Source organism: Polypterus senegalus, chromosome 1 (assembly GCF_016835505.1).
Source record: "Polypterus senegalus isolate Bchr_013 chromosome 1, ASM1683550v1, whole genome shotgun sequence".
NCBI lineage: Eukaryota > Metazoa > Chordata > Cladistia > Polypteriformes > Polypteridae > Polypterus > Polypterus senegalus.
In genome coordinates, this window is record NC_053154.1 from 30,769,966 (window position 1) to 30,786,805 (window position 16,840).

At 37.5% G+C, this 16,840-nt stretch overlaps 1 protein-coding gene across 1 annotated transcript; it reads left to right on the top strand.

Moving 5' to 3' along the window:
* Positions 1-1,549: 1,549 nt before the first annotated feature.
* Positions 1,550-16,066, top strand: si:ch211-63p21.8 (kelch-like protein 33). The gene is made up of 5 exons (XM_039745438.1): positions 1,550-1,630; positions 6,702-7,279; positions 8,455-9,397; positions 13,372-13,542; positions 15,445-16,066. The coding sequence occupies exons 2-5, from the start codon at positions 6,751-6,753 to the stop codon at positions 15,962-15,964; spliced, it is 2,163 nt and encodes a 720-aa protein (XP_039601372.1). The 5' UTR covers positions 1,550-1,630; positions 6,702-6,750; the 3' UTR covers positions 15,965-16,066.
* The last annotated feature ends 774 nt before the right edge of the window (positions 16,067-16,840 follow it).

Genomic DNA, 16,840 nt, shown 5'->3' on the forward strand with positions numbered 1-16,840 from the left:
TCAAGAACTGACTGTTCACTTGCTGCCTAATATATGCCACTACTTTACAGGCACCATTGTAACAAGATAATCAATGGTGTTCACTTTACCTATTTCTGTACATGGCCAGGAGTCCAGCATAATGGGTGGAGAGCAGGGTTGGATCGATGGGCATCTTTCTGGGTAGGGGAAGCCAAAACAAGGAAAGAAAGCAGGAATGTGGGAGGCTGCCTTCCAGGGTCATGTGTTGAATTCGAATTGACGAGTACATTCATAAATATTCCCCCAACCTAGATGTGAACACATGTCTACATATATATATTTGTGTGTGTATGTATGTGTATATGTATATAATATTTTAATATACAGATATCTATATATATGGAAAAATGGAAAAAACAAAAGGATGGGATTTTCAAAGAAAACAAACAATAAACTATGCCATGTTCATATTTGCAGTTTTGTTAATGTTATAAAATACTTTTGGCAGAAGCTCTATCCAAACATAATGTAGTTTATCTGCATATATGAATAATTAAAAGGCTGTTGTTTACGATGGTCACATGAAGAATTTGATTTTGAAGTATCCAGACTCTACAAACATTAGTGTTGCTATTATATAGCAGCAAAGCTAGATTCAGTAGTTATTCTGAACCTTAATGAAACAACCATCTGATCTTCATAACCGCATTAATGTTCCTTTGGCTCCATGACAAGGTTATAAACATATCTTCAGAACACATTTCATGGTCTATAATTAGTTAAAGAATCATGTCTCAGATATTATTTCTCTTCATAACCAAAATAAAAGATCATAACATTACAGTAAGAAAAATATATGATAGATAGATAGATAGATAGATAGATAGATAGATAGATAGATAGATAGATAGATAGATAGATAGATATTAACTACTTGGAAAGGACTTATAAAAGAAGAGAGGGTGACACTGGATCTATATGAAGGAGTGTTCAGCTGACAAGCAGTTGCTATGGCAAAGACACCACTAGGGTGGCACATAGCAGGGCTAAATCCTGAATTAGACTTCAAGGAGAGGGGATAAGACTGAAGAAGACAGGGTGGACAGAGAGACAGAGACTAGCAGAAGGTAAACTCCTGCACATAACGTGAGAGCGTAGCCGGCATTAGTGCTACGTCCTTTATGCATACTGCCTTTTGGGGAAGATCAGGTGTGCAGGTAAATCAGCATAAAATGAGTGATCCAGCTTAGCCAAGTCATATACAGTACATACTGTATATATGTAAATCAATCGTACATGTGAAATTTCTGAGTGCAATGTGGAACACAAAGCTCCTAAAATATCATTTAATGTAGTTTCTAAATTACTGACTTTAATTGTGGTTATTAGTGAGACTAACTCATCTCAAAGTCCCAACTGCAAATATTTGTTTGTCAGTGGTCTACAACTGCAGATAATTTCTGCACAGATTGTTCAATCCTTCACTTTCCATGCACTTTTGATGATTAAACACTGACAGTTTGCCCAGAAGGTGGAAATGAAACCTACTTGGTATTTTTAGCAGATAGTTGTCTAAGATTACAGTGTGGAAATTAAAGACACATTAAAACAGTTGGGCAGAGTATCAGACTGAGAGAAACAAACTTTGATTTTCGCTTAGTTTGGACTGGTAAGATAATTGCTTTTTATTTTTTGATTACTTTTATAAATGTATGCATGCAATACTTCTTATCAAATATGTTTGAGAAAGTACATCTTACCAATATGATGAATTTATTGCACAACATGTTTGTCTTCTGGCAGTTTAAAAGCTTCCTGGAAGAGATATAAAAATATCAAAAGCTTTGTTTCATTTATTGTATTGAGTATTCATCTTAACCTCATGAATTTACACTTTTTTGCTTAAAAATGTGGTGGTTTACAATAGCATGTAGTACTGATGCCCAGCTGGGCTGTGTCTTCTTTATAGACTTGTGATGTTCTCCATAGCTTGGCTGGATTACCTCAGGGCAACCCAGATTCCTCTCAAATATATGATAATAGATTGATTAGCAAAACTGTTCAGACCAGCATGAGAGGGTGTTGAGTGGGTGGGTGTGTGTGACGTGCAATAGTCCTAATATAACTCTCATATAAATAATAAATATAGAGCCATGTGAAACAACAGTAAGGACACCCCATGGAAACTGCTGACTTTTTCAACATATTTGAACAGGCACACAGTAGATCTTCAAACAGTGTCTATGGGTAAAGGTGACATACCAGAACAAAATCACAATTAAAGTTTGCCTTTTCAATAATTTATTCAACAAACATATCAACAGATGAAATATTCAATTGGGAAGAAAGTAAATCTACCTTTGGCTTAGGAAGCTGGTATTGCCCCGTTTAGCAGAAATGACTTCTTGTATATGTTTTGCACAACTTCCCACTAGTCTCTGCCAGTATCTATCTATCTATCTATCTATCTATCTATCAGCTCAGTGAAATGTTTGACCATTCATCCATGCAAAATTCCTTCAGTTACAGTTAAGATGCTTGTGGTTTATTTATTCATTTTTGGCATGTACTACCCATTTCAAATCCTCCTGTGCTATTGTGGAATTTGTAAGACTTACCAGGTTTGTTATTTGGGTCAGTGTACTTCCACACCTCAATATTAATCTCATCACACACAGATACACACACTTACACATAGAGATCTTATTCAGACTAAGTCTCGGGTGGTGCCAGTTGCCAGTCACCCAGCAATATTTCACACAGGATACAGATACACGTATACATACATATAGAGGTCCTAGCTAGACATCTCGAGTAGTGCCAATTGCCAGTCACTCCACAATATTCTGGATAAGATAAGGACTCACTCTCACTCTATATACTACCTACTAACTTAAAAATGTCTTACTTTTACTTCAATTATTCTAATTATTGAGGAGCAACCTCAAAAGCCTTGATAAACCCTGCAGGCAAGAAAGCAGCAATCTTCCCCACACTAGATGCCATCTTATTATTTCAGTCATTCTGGATAAAAGAGAAAGTGTAGAAAATATAAAAGCAAAATGGTGTTTATTAACATATGACAGTTCCAAATAAAAGAAAATATAATAGAAAATAAAATAGATACCAAAGTCTGGTTATAAACAGTCTTACTGGAAATTGGAAATGTCAAGGAGTGGATTTAGCAGTCATTGTTATTTATAGGCTAAGTACTCTGAAGTCTGGATGAAATGGTCACACACGTCTCAATTTCTGATGTCGCTTCCTCTGTTATTGCCTTTCTGTCATTTCCTTCTTTGGTCACTCAGATGAGACATATTTATGTTAAAATGCATATTTTGGGTTTCAGGACATGTGACATTATACACATTTGATTAGATGGCTCTTTTTGCAATAAAAGACTCTGCTCAAGTCCTTTGATTTTTTTACGCACCTTGTAGTTCTTTCTATTCCCAGCTTATGAACTAGTTGAAACAGGTTCTATCCCTGTGGTGTTCACTGCAGTTTTCCATTTCCCAGGTTATAAACTAATGTGGCTAAAGCATCTGGGATGGTAATTCAAAGGTTGTCTGTTCGAATCCCCACAGTGATAGAAGAAATGTTACTTTGTTGGGCCCTTGAGCAAAGCCCTTAACCTACAATTGCTCCAGGAGTGCTGCACAAAGAGCTAACCCTGTGCTCTACCCCTAAAACTCTGAGTAAGTTGGTGATGTGAAAAACAGAATTCCCCCTCAGTGATTAATACAGTATACAAATAAACACCTTCTATTATAACAGATATATTAACATTACTGGCTCCGGGCGCTCCGGTTTCCTCCCACAATCCAAAGACATGCAGGTTAGGTGGATTGGCGATTCTAAATTGGCCCTAGTGTGTGCTTGGTGTGTGGGTGTGTTTGTGTGTGTCCTGCGGTGGGTTGGCACTCTGCCCAGGATTGGTTCCTGCCTTGTGCCCTGTGTTGGCTGGGATTGGCTCCAGCAGACCCCCGTGACCCTGTATTCGGATTCAGCGGGTTAGAAAATGGATGGATGGAGGGTGCAATACAGGAAAAACATACAAGAAAGGATTCTTGCCATGCCTATAATTAAAGTCCTGGAAATTCAGTTCATCGTAGTTTATTTAAACAAAATAATTAAAATGTAATATAATCCGCAGCTTCACAAATTGAAGACTTTCAACTCCAGCTCATCCCAAATCATTTTAATGATACTCAGACCAGTGATTTGACTAGGCTAGTCCATAACCCTCCATTTGAGTCATTCCATTGCTAGAGTGCTTCATATTATTTGCAGTTCAACTTCAACTTACAGACAGATGGCCTCATATTCTCCCCAAGCACACATTGATATGGTGTAGTATTCATAGCTGACTTGATGACTGCAAACTGCAGAGCACGGAGGCAGCTAAGCAACCACAAGCCATAATATTTCCACCACCATGTTTCAGAGTTGGTATGAGGTTCTTCTCCTGAAATACTGTCTTGGGTTTCTACCAAATATGTCTACTGTTGCTGCGGTCAATATATTTGATTCATCTGTCCAGAGCACATTGCTCCAGAAGGCCGGATCTTTGCCTAGATTTTTAGTGGCAAACTGTAGTCTTACTTATATTTCTTGTTGGTCTGCAAAGATCAAATGAAAGTCAGATTTGCTCAATCTCCTCCTGATTATAGATGCATGTACTTTGATAAAAACTTTTGCAAAAGTTACCTGCAGATTCCACAATGCAATTATGGGTTTCTTGGAGACTTCCTTTAGCATCAGATAGATAGCTCTTGGGTTGCATTTGCTGGGTTGTCCAGTCCTGGACAAATTAGCAGTCACTTGAAATCTTTGCCACTTGTAGATGATTTTCCTTACAGTTGAATGACTGATTTCAAATAATTTGGTAATCTTCTTGAATCCCTTGCCACTCATATTCATCCCACAACCTTCTTTATGAGGACCTTAGAGAGCTCGTTTGATATGGAATAGAATGCAGTTTTGAAGTGTAAAAAGTGCACACATTGATTGTGTAACCACACGATTTCACCACAAAACTATTTTCCCATATGCTATCCTATTGGAAAATAATCAATATGGACGGAAAAGTAAGTAACAAAGCTGGACCAAAGGGTAAATGCAGCAGCACCTCAGGAAATGAGCCCTTCCACTTGATAGTTTGAATAGACAGGGACCACCAAGAGGCAGTAAGCAATGCAAGCAAAGAAGGTGCAGAGGCAAGGAACTCATTGGTGGCAACAAGACAAGAGTCAGCAGAGTTACAGGCCAAACTGTTTGACTCTTGATGACAACCTGATGGAAGATAATCTGGCATCAATATCATCCCCTATAAGACTAAGAGTATACAGGATACAGAAGGTTCAGGGTCAGCAAAAGTCAATTGATTGTATAAGGCTTTCCTGACTTGAAATGATCTCTGATATTGGCATTGAAGAAACTTCAGATAAGGCACATAAATTTGTGAAGCTTGACGTTCAGGTTTATTTTCATGTGTACAATGGGAGAATGGGAGGCAAAAGGGAGAAACAAACAACTGCAGAATGAAGTTAGGGCTTTAGTGACTGTATCACCAGGCCCAGTGGGTAAGAAGACTCTACAATTTTTTATCAAATATTTACTGAAAGAAGAGTTCAAATTTTAAAACATTAGACATTTTAAAAGGAATTAAAATAACAAACAATTGTTCATATTCAACAGTTGGTTTATTCTAGGTATTTTGGTCAACCTGAGACCTACTGACTGACCACTGTCAGGGCCATGTAAAATCTCACCCAAATCATAGACTATTAGGAATGGTGCTGTGGAGGAGTATATGCTCAATTTGTGTGTGTCTCTTCAGGGTTTGTATTGTGCTCTCTTAATTTTAAATCCTATCACTAGGAAAATGTATATTGTTGTTTAACAATAAGTAATGAACTGGATGTCATGAATGTTAAATACATGCCTTGCCACATCTTTGCCTCTTCCTCTCTCCTGAAGCAGACTTCCAAAACGATATCCAAATCCAAAACCGATCCTCCCATTCTTTCATTCCCCCATTTAATTTATCCTCCACAATGCAGGAGCCTTTAATTATCACCCAGTTGAACTGACTAAGTGTTGTTAATCTGATCATTCATGTCTCAGCCCATCATTCCACCTGCATCTCCTCTATATGCACAGCAGCACTGTTTTTTAAATCTTCACCTGCCATTTTTAAAACAGCTCTGTTGATGAGTTTCTCTCTCTTAAGATTAGTGGAAATCGTTTGCATTGTACAGGTTTTGTGAGAAGAGGGGAGTTTTCAGGAGGTGTCTAAACATAATTAAACTGAAAATATCAGATGGGTAGCTGAAGCTTTTTTCTCAACTTGGAAATAAGAACTGGAAACAGCATACATATTAGTTGATCAGGAGATAGGAAGTACAGTTAACAATCAGGCTGAGACAAAATGGACACTACTTGTATATAAGAAATTATAACAATAAAAACAAGGGGCAGTGCAAGATGTTGGTTGACTAGTTGGTGTGGAAAGCACAAATCTTATGGATGTTGTAATAAAAGTGGGTGAAAAGACTGAAGTTGGTAAAGTCACAGAGAAACACGCCAAGCTTCCTGGCAATTGGAGATGGTGAGCAAAAAGACATCATTAAAAATGCTTACAGAATCATTTGCAGAGAGAGGAGAAGAAGAAGACAGGTTCAGTATATCAGATGTGAAAACATTTAAGTTTTAAATTGTTTTGCTTTTCTTAACAGATAAATCACCTTGAATATATGTGCAGGACAAAATCCTGCCTCAGCCATCATGTCAGCATCTTTGCAAAATGAAACAGAGGATAAAAGAAGACCTGTAGATCGTCGACATGAGGCCTATGACTTTTCTTTCTTCCAGGAGATGGTCGCCTACAGAGATGCTGGTATTCTAACAGACTTCACCATCACCCTGAACTCACAACACTTTAATGTTCATGCCGTTGTTTTGGCAGCTGTCAGCTCTGTAGTGCTGGATCTGGTGCTTCAAGGATGTCAATGCTTAGCACTGGATGGAAAACTTAACAAGCTGGGAGTAAATGAGATTCTGAGATTTGCATATTGTGAAAAAGTAGAACTGAGTGAACAAAATTTGGATGAAATTAGAAAGGCTGCCTCAGCTCTGGGAGTCAGTCAGCTACTGGAGTTATGCCACGAGTATGAGCAATCAAGAGTAAAAAAGGAGGAAGAACAAACACCGATGAGGGAACAAAGAAGAAGCAACTTAGAGGCCATTCAAAACTTAAAGGATAATCAGATTGCCTGTGATTTACTATTGGAAGTGGATGGAGATACATTTAATGGTAAAAGTATACTGTAGCTTCTTAGTGTCTACTGCAACAATGTGCTTTACATTATGTGTCTACTGTTAATAGATCATTTAGTGGTACTAAAAATACATGGCTCATTCTTTTATTTATAAATTCATTAAATTAATAACTATAAAGTAAATTTTGATCAATTTCTGCAACTATTTAGATTGAATAATTCTTTTATGTTTAAATTCTCTGAACACATTGAATCCAGAAGCACATTGACAGGTATGCCACAGGAATGTACACTCCTCACTTGGTCAAAATTTACCTGTATTGAGAAGTACTGTGGGATTTGTGGCACATAAAATGGTCAAAGGGGTATGAGACTTCCAAATTATAACCACAAATTAGGCCAGGATCCTGACTAGCCTGGCCAAATAAGGAACATTCCAGTGCAACCTGAGTTTCTATTTTACAGGTTGGCTTCGGCCTACACCGGCCAAAGGGTTAAACGCATATTATTAAGACCCAAAAAATAATTAAAATACCCCACAAGGGAGGGGATTAATGTAAATCCCTGCCATGTAGAGAAACAGGCACTAAAAGAAATTTTCTAAAAAGATATTTTTTTTACACAGAAAATATAGAAAAATGTTCAGAAGAGCAAAATGGAGGCAAAATGAGTTGCCAAACAGTCAATCCTAAAACAAACAAGTCCCCAAAATATTCTAAATTGTAATCCTAAAAGAGAAGCAAAATGAGAAAATAAAAACAGAAAAAATAAAAATTGCAATACTCACAAAATAGGCTCACAAATACTCCAAAGCGCATTTAATGATCCACAGGGACTCCACTTCCCAGCCTTCCCTTTATGGCGCTCGGTTTAGTCCCTTACAATGATACATGGAGTGGTCTGGCCTCTTGAGGTTCCATCACTAAAATACAAAAATATTTTTAAAAAGTACATAAATTAACAGATTACAAATATGTAAAATGGACAGCTAATAAAAGTGTATGAAACTAATGAATGCTATGCCCTTAGGGACTGGCACCCTGTGTAATTTGGATTTTTGTTTTGTATTTAATACTGATATGAGAGGCTTGCCCAAAGACCCTTTGAAAACCAGATTTGAGAACTGATGGATAGATAATCTTTACTAATTAAATCATTTTTAATTTTGTTTCGATGTGACATATAGATTTAATCTTATTTTTTCTATCAGTACATAGGGTGGTGCTGGCTGCTGGTAGTGATTACTTCCGTGGGATGTTTACCAGCGGTATGAAAGAAGTAACTCAGGACACTGTCAAGGTCCTTTCACTTACTTCGGAGGACCTCTCTAGCCTGATCACCTTCATTTACTCTGGATATCTACAACTTAGCTGGGACAACATATTTGAGCTGACAGTTGCCTCAATGCAAATACAAGTTGTCTGTGCCATCTCTCTTTGCTTTGATTTCCTCCACAAAGAAATCACTGCTGAATCTTGTTTGGATGTTGTAGCATTTGCAGAAGCGTATGAAATGATGGAGCTGAAAGAGTTCTCAGATGATTTTGTTTTGAGGAATTTCCAGGAAGTCAGCTCCACCCTCAAATTTCAAGATCTTTCTTTTGATCGTTTGTCACACTACCTAGCCCAAGATGGTCTTTGTGCTTCGAATGAACTTGAAGTCTTCCATGCTGTTGTCAAATGGATACGTGCAGACACAAGCAGACGAATGCCACTTGCTGAAGAGCTAATGAAATTTGTTCGCTTCCCTCTTATGACATTTAGACAGTTCAAGGAGGTCCGTGCCGTAAACCTTATGCTGCAGGATGAAGGGTGTAAAGATCTCTATGGCACAGCTCTTCTAGAGTTTGGATGGACATCTAGAGGAACCGAACACTACAGTAGAGTGAGACAGCCTAACCAGGTGATTGTATTGGTTGGTGGAGATCAGATTGCCCCAAATTTTGCCACAAGAGTGCCCAGTAAGGATTTATGGTTTGCCAATAGTTTCAGGAGTGGAACGGGCCTGGTAAAGCAAATTGAGTGGCGTCACTTGACCACCATGCCAGATCCTGCCAGGTTTAGGCATGGGGTTGCAGTTCTGGAAAACAATTTATATTTGTTTGGAGGAAGCCACTTCTATGGAAGATGCGACACACTTAAATCTGTTTTCCGGTAAGTGTTTAAAACAATTTAAAGAATCAGCTTGTATCCTCCTACAATTGAGAACTGAACATTGTTACATGCACTACATTTATCGCTTTTTTAAGATCTAAGCTTAACATGAGTAATGTTTGGCCATTACTATTCAATAGCATTGAATATTCTGTACATTAACAATGTAAACGATGCTTGTTTTTTATTTAAGGTGGCACAATGGGACTGTAGTTTCCACTGCTGCCTAATCACTTCAGGGACTGGGGTATATTGCTCATTCCAGTCACTGTACATATAATGTTGGCACCTTTTCGTGTTGGCTATGCAAGCTTTCTCAGGGAAATCCTTTTTCCACTATGATTAACAGAAGTGCAAGTTCGTTTCTCAGATATCTCTGGTGCATCTTTTTCTGGGTGTGTACTTCTGAGAAACTGGTATGGTCTCCATTTTAGCCCAACACCTCCCTCTGACAAAATTCTAGCCTCCCCCTGGCAACACTCCATCCTCCCTTTTAACCTCTCAGAAAACAGAATCTACCTTGAGACAAAACTCTCCATCCAACATCCAAAAACATGCCAACCACTTTCCACCATCAACAAAACACTGTCTTCCCTTCTCTCTCCAAACCATAGTTTCTTATTCAGCCTTACTCCACTATTACCTGCAGCAGCAATTTTGGGTTGTGAAGACACAAAGAAGGCAGAATTGGGTCACAAGTAAAAAAAAAATCTTAAGAAGCACTGCTCCAAACCAATGCCAAAATCATTGCCACCCTGCAACCACAGACACAAAACATTAAGAAATGTAAACAGTAGGTTGGGAAGGGGGCCAACACATCTATTTCTATTGCAAAGTTTGAAATGGTGTAGCTCAAATTGCTTTATTGTATTTGTATATTTCTCTTAACTCTGTACACATCGGACTATAAAAATTACACCAGGTCATGTCACTTGCAGTAATGCTCAGATTATTCTGCATTAATGGGGTGTATTGATAAGGGGGATGAGGCAGAATATAGGAGAACTTTGGGAATTGTTTACAGCTTAACATTAGAAAAACAAAGCAACTACTTACTGACTTTTGCTGCACTGAACAACCTCCATGTCCTGTCACTATTTAGAGAGTTGACACAGAGGTGCAGCACTGTTACAGGTACTTGTGGGTCCACTGGGCTGGTCTTGGAAAGCAGAGGAACTGTATAAGAAAAGGCAGAGCAGGCACTTTTTATTTGGGAGACTGCACTCTTTTAACATAGGAAGTGACATTCTTCACATCTTCTACAACTCTGTGATTTTCTACACTGAGGTGTGCTGGGCTGGTTGCATCACTTAAAGCGAAGTCCACCGAATTAGCATGCTGATTAAAAGGGCAGACTCAGTAACAGGACACACCCTGGAAGTAGCAGAGGAGGAGAGAATGAAGACAAAACTGAGTGCCATGATGAACAATGCTGGACATGCTCTCCATGACATGCTAACACTGAGGACTTTCAGGCATTGAACTATTCATTAGAAGTGTGATAAAAACGCTACGGGGGCTCCTTTATATAACCGTCAATATGCCTGCATGATGCCTCACTTTAACAGTAACTGCTCTTTTTAACTTTAGATAAGTGAGAATTTTTCTTTCTTTTTTAATTTTCAGTCATTCTGCTGTGTATTTGAGAGGTGGGTTAATGTTTGCAATAACAATAATATTTATTGATTTAATTATTGAGCTTCTGCAAAAAGCCTGGGGAAAAATAAAGTAAGTAAGGAAGTATGTTTGTTCGTTCTATCTTATAATGTCTTTATATCTACCTATCTATCTACAATAAAGAAGAAATTATAATCACAAATTAAAAGTAAAAATAGAAAAATTAACATTAAACATTGTTTAGATTTACAGATATAAAAAATATATAAAATTAACATTAACATTAAATATTGTTTAAGCTGACAGATATACAATGAGTTATGGTGAGATGGCCAGGGAATAGAGGAAAAAAAGCTCCTGCTGGTGTAAAAGCTGGAGAACGATAAATAGCTTCTTATATTATGGGGTTTGCTGCCTCTTACTGTATGTCAGGGATTCTCCAAAGGGGACCCACACCCTATAACTGTTGGCGGTGATTCTCCCACTCAGACGGTTGTCAAGTACTTTGTCTTGAAAACACTAAAAAGGGCAAGATTAGGTTGCAAGAGAACTTTAAGAAACATTGCTCTAGAGGTTTCAAGTTCAAATGACTGCCTACCCCATTTTAGTCATTAATGTCTACATATGTAAAACAATGATAGAGAATAAGAGAAAACTAAGACATTTTACAAATAAGAGTATACCATGCAGTCCATCAGACTGGTTTGTTTAGTTAATAGCTATACAGCCCCAGTATAATTAGTCTGTGAGAAAACTCTGAAGTAGTGCCTGTTTTACCTTGTGATGGCTCTGCTCCTAAACACCAGCCGTTACTCTATCAGTGAGCTTCATCAGATCAGGTTTTGTGCACCTGGTAAGAATTGAGAGGAATTTCTATTTTTTTCATGATCTTCTGCATTGTCGCTCATCACCCAGCCTCATGAGGATTGGTGTATCGGGACTGGGCTTCAAATCTAGATACAAAAGTCGTGAGGCTGCCGTTGAGCTAGGTGTAGCTTCTTCATCCCTTCTTGAATCCGATATGGTGGTGCATGCTTGGAGGTGGTGCAGAGCATCACCTGAGGATACTAGAAAGACAAAACAAGCATAAAAGAAATGATCAGTACCTGGTGAAATTAAAAGTGAATAATAAGGAATGTCAGCAGTAGTATTATATGGAAACAGATGTACTCTGTGTGCCTCTTTAATCATTTTTACAGTGAAGAAAATGATCCCAGTCTGACTGTTCACTGCTATCAAGTCATTAGGATGGTGATAAGCACCTGCCAGTCACTATTTTATGCTGTACATTCTTTCTTTGTGTTAACATGAGAGGAAACACATTTTAGACAGTCAATTGAGTTTGTTGTGCCAGACGGAAGGAAAGGCAAGATAATGTGAAGAAGGTAACTCAGGAAAACATGAAAAAATATGACAAACAAACACAGTTTATAATGGTGTTCAAACCCTGTATACTTTCTCATTTAAAGTCAAAATGAATACAGACTCTTAAAACATGGACAAAGCCAGATAGAAAGCATACCAAAAACCAAAGAGAGAAAAGTAATGTTACATGTATAAGGAATGTAATTGAGAAAAGGTGGCTTTGCAGCCTGGTCTGAGACTAAATAAGCTTGACTGACAGAAGAAAGAACATTTAAAATGTGTCATGAAGTAGACTGTCACTTCAGAAAAGTATTTAAATTGATTTAAAGAGGATGTCATTGTTATAAATGCTTTATATGATTAGGTTGGTTTCAGGTGTTCAGTTCCAGAGATATGGACCAGTTTAAACGAGTTAAAGTATTTTTGAACAGATTTAGTTGGAAACTGCAATATCAAAGCAAGACGCGATGGTGACCCAGCCCTGCACTTCTACAACACAGAAAGCTAGAAAAGTAAGTATGGATAGACTGCACAGAAATATGAAAGTCATGGCTCAAGCCTGTTCTACAATTATTAACACAAGGTTTTATGGTAAAGTATATTTCTTAACATAAATACTGTACTGCTTTTTATATCTTCAGAATTAGGGGATATATATATACTCGTCACAAATTTAGATGTGTAGTCATTTATAAAATTTGAAGTGATTAGTGGAGTTCGTTGTCACCCAGCTATCAGCAGGCAGGCTATGATATCCAGTCACAAGTTCATTGGGCCTTAAGCCATCGGACTGTGGGTTGAACTACATTGAGACCCTTATCTTGCCAATCCTCCAGTATTGTTCAGTTGTGTTCTGGATGGCATCCGACATAAGAAAATGTTCAAAATGAAGTCAGTTAAGTTGATCAAATCAATAATCAGGTTTTGATGATTGAACTAAATTATTCTTTTTTTTCTTTCTTTTTTACTAATTTTTACTGTTATAATTGCAGGTATGACCCATACCAAAATAGCTGGCAGCAGCTTGCTGATATGAACCAACCACGTAACTACTGTTCGACTGTGATTCTAAATGGGCTTATCTATGTGTTAGGTGGAGACATAGACACGGATCACAACCTGGACACTGTGGAATGTTACAACCCAACCACAAACACCTGGAGGTAAGAGAGATATAAGACAATACCGTAAGTGAGAGTCATAAAAAAATACAAAACATTGTACAGTTCCTTCAGTTTGGCAAGAATCAGTTCAATATTAAATCAATAGTGTCAAAGCTGGATCACAAAGCCAGTTCAGGATAGGAAGAAAAATTTTACTTAACTCATGTGCCGAGCCACTACAGTGCAATGAAAGAGATGACTGAATTACAGGTGCTGATTTTACTTCTTACATGCACAGTTAATTACACAGTATGTGATCCGTTTCATTTCTCATGTCCTTGCAAGTTACTGCTAAAGGGCCATTGGAAACAGAATTCTGCTACACTCGATTATACTGCTTCTCTTATCAACACTTAAACTTGTGCAGAAGCAGCAGCAGGACTGGGTGACAGATCAACAAACTTTAATGAAAACGCTTCCTAAGAGTGCTAAAGGCAAAAACTAACAGTTAACAAGGGCACAAGTCATTTAGTATATTGTGACGTGTGAGTCTCTGTCTTGCACCCCAAAACACGAGGCTGAGTCTCAGTACTTTAGCAAAACCAACTTTATTCAGCTTGAAGCAGGAACAGCACTGTTATTTATTGTAGTGGGATCTACCGCTCTCCTATACACAGACACAGCAGTCAGGCAGGGTCGTGGCCAAGTAATATTGTTCCCTGCATTTATAATGTTTCTTGCATTACCCGTCGACGACAGGCACTTATAGCGCGACTGCGGTTGGCTTAGATTTGCTTTTGCGGTGAGCCGCTGCAGCGCTGGAGGCCTGCATTTGGCAATGGAGGAGCCATCTTCCACAGACGTGCCAATTGCCGTTTGGGATGCTCTACAGCGTGTTGTTCTGTCAAAAGACTTACAATAGACTTGCAATATAAATAGTGAAAATCATATTTATCAGTAAAAATCAATCTCACTCTCTTTTTTTGTTTTTTTGCTCTTTTGCTTCACCTTATACAATTTCTAGTATTAGGAATTTGTTTGTTTTCGCATACCTTTGGGGTCAGAGCCACTGTAGAGCGCCCCTGGAGCAATTGAAGGGTAAGGGCCTTGCTCAAAGGCCCAGCAGAGTAGGATCTCTTTTGGCAGTGACTGGGATTCAAACCGGCAACCTTCAGGATACAGCGCAGATCCTTTTTTGAACATAGAAAAGAAAGGATTGAGAAACTTCACATTTTGAATATGTTTTGTATTTTTTTACTTAAAGCATTACAGGTACAATGGCAGAAATATTAAAATATTAAAAGTGCTACCTATTACATTGATGTTAGCTCTGTAAATCCATCTCTGTTCTGTATAGCAATCTGCTTATGTACATATTTGTCAGTTTTACAAAATTTTAAATAAGTATGACAAATTCAATTTTTCTTCCTCAAAAAACAACCCTGATTATTTATTATTAAATAGGGAAGAAATGACAGTCCATTAAATGCAACAGCAGAGGTATGGGCAACTTAAACAAGTGTAAATTTTGATTAGTATAATGGTGCTGATAAACTAATTTAATCAGATTTTTTTACTATAAAGTTAGTAAAATTGCAAGTCAATTTTTTGCAGTACACTGATTCAAGAATTGATGTAGGACTTAGCCACACAATATACACGTCTGTGCACTGTATATTAATGCCAGAATGTTAGTGGAAATCAGTTTGGTTGGTTATAGTCAGGGTCCTGGGTGAGCCAGTTTTAGTCATCTCACTCTGCTGGTTTTTCAGTGCTCACTATTGAAATGCAGTGTACAGAATGATTAATGAACTATCATGGAAGTCAATACAATCAAATATAAAATAATATTACACTTCTTTGGTTTCTTGTTATTGATTACCTATGGTTTCAGATTAGTTTATTATTTTATGTGTAAATACATTTTGCTAATTTATAAACCTTGCTTCTCTTCCGATTAAGGTTTTCACACCCTTTGGATCAAGCACAGAGTGGACATGCATCTGTTGTATGGAATGATAAAATTTATACATCAGGTGGATTCAACTGTAAATACAAATGCTTGGTCTGCATGTTCCAGTATGACCCAGAAAAGGGTACAACTTACCTCGCTGATATGCAGAAGGACCGTGCAGAACATGTAATGGAGCTGCTAGGGGACAAGATGTATGTAGCGGGCGGAGTCTGCAATCTTCGAGAATTTTATACCGATCAGTTTACTTGTGAGGTATTCAGTCCTCAGACAAACGCCTGGAGTCTGTTTACAGAGCTTCTCAAACCACATGTCAATGCTGCCTCTGGTGTTTTGGAGCAGAAACTCTACATCATGGGAGGTTACTGCCAGGAGGACTACAGTGAGTCCTGTTTGGCTCATCGCTATGACCCCAGGCTGGACAAGTGGGAGTCAGTGGGAAGACTGCCTGGCCCAAGCAATGACATCAGGGCGTGTGTGATCTCTGTACCTCGACATCTTCGACAGTGACTCACAGATGTTTTCATAATCATGGAAAAGTTAAATCATTTCTTTTTTATTCAATACCCATTAAACATTTTGTGTGTACAATAAACCTGTCAGTTAAAATTGCACCTAGTTACACAATTGCTGTATATATAATCATTGTTTTTCCTTAAATTCTTAATTATATAAAAGGTGTAGTTTTGTTACTTGAACATCTGCAATTATTATATTATTCCTTTAGGTTTCTAAAAGTAATAGTTGTTAAATACAATAAACACACATTCCTTCTCCACATACTCAATGATTTTATATCAGCTGTACAAATAGAGAAAGTTATGTTTTTTCCTTTTAGTGAATTAAACTTCCTGCTTTCCTTCGTTTATTAAGAGAACAAAACACAGACAATTAGCAGGGTTCAATTAAGTTTAAATTCTTTAATACACTAACACAGATATTGTGTTGGAAAAGCCTATAAATATTGTTATTTTGACACTTATTAGTAACTAGCAAAATACCCGCGCTTCGCAGTGGAGAAGTAGTGTGTTGAAGAAGCAATGAAAAAGAAAAGGAAACATTTTGAAAATAACGTAACATGATTGTCAATGTAATTGTTTTGTCACTGTTGTGAGTGATGAGTGTTGCTGTCATATATATATATATATATATATATATATATATATATTTACACACACACACATAAACATATATATATATACATATCTATACATATACACATATATACACATACACATATATACATACATATATATATATCTACATCTATACACATACATATACATACACACATACATACATACACACACATATATATAAACATATATATACATATACATACATATCTACATATATACACACACAGCTATTTCGTATCAGTGCAAT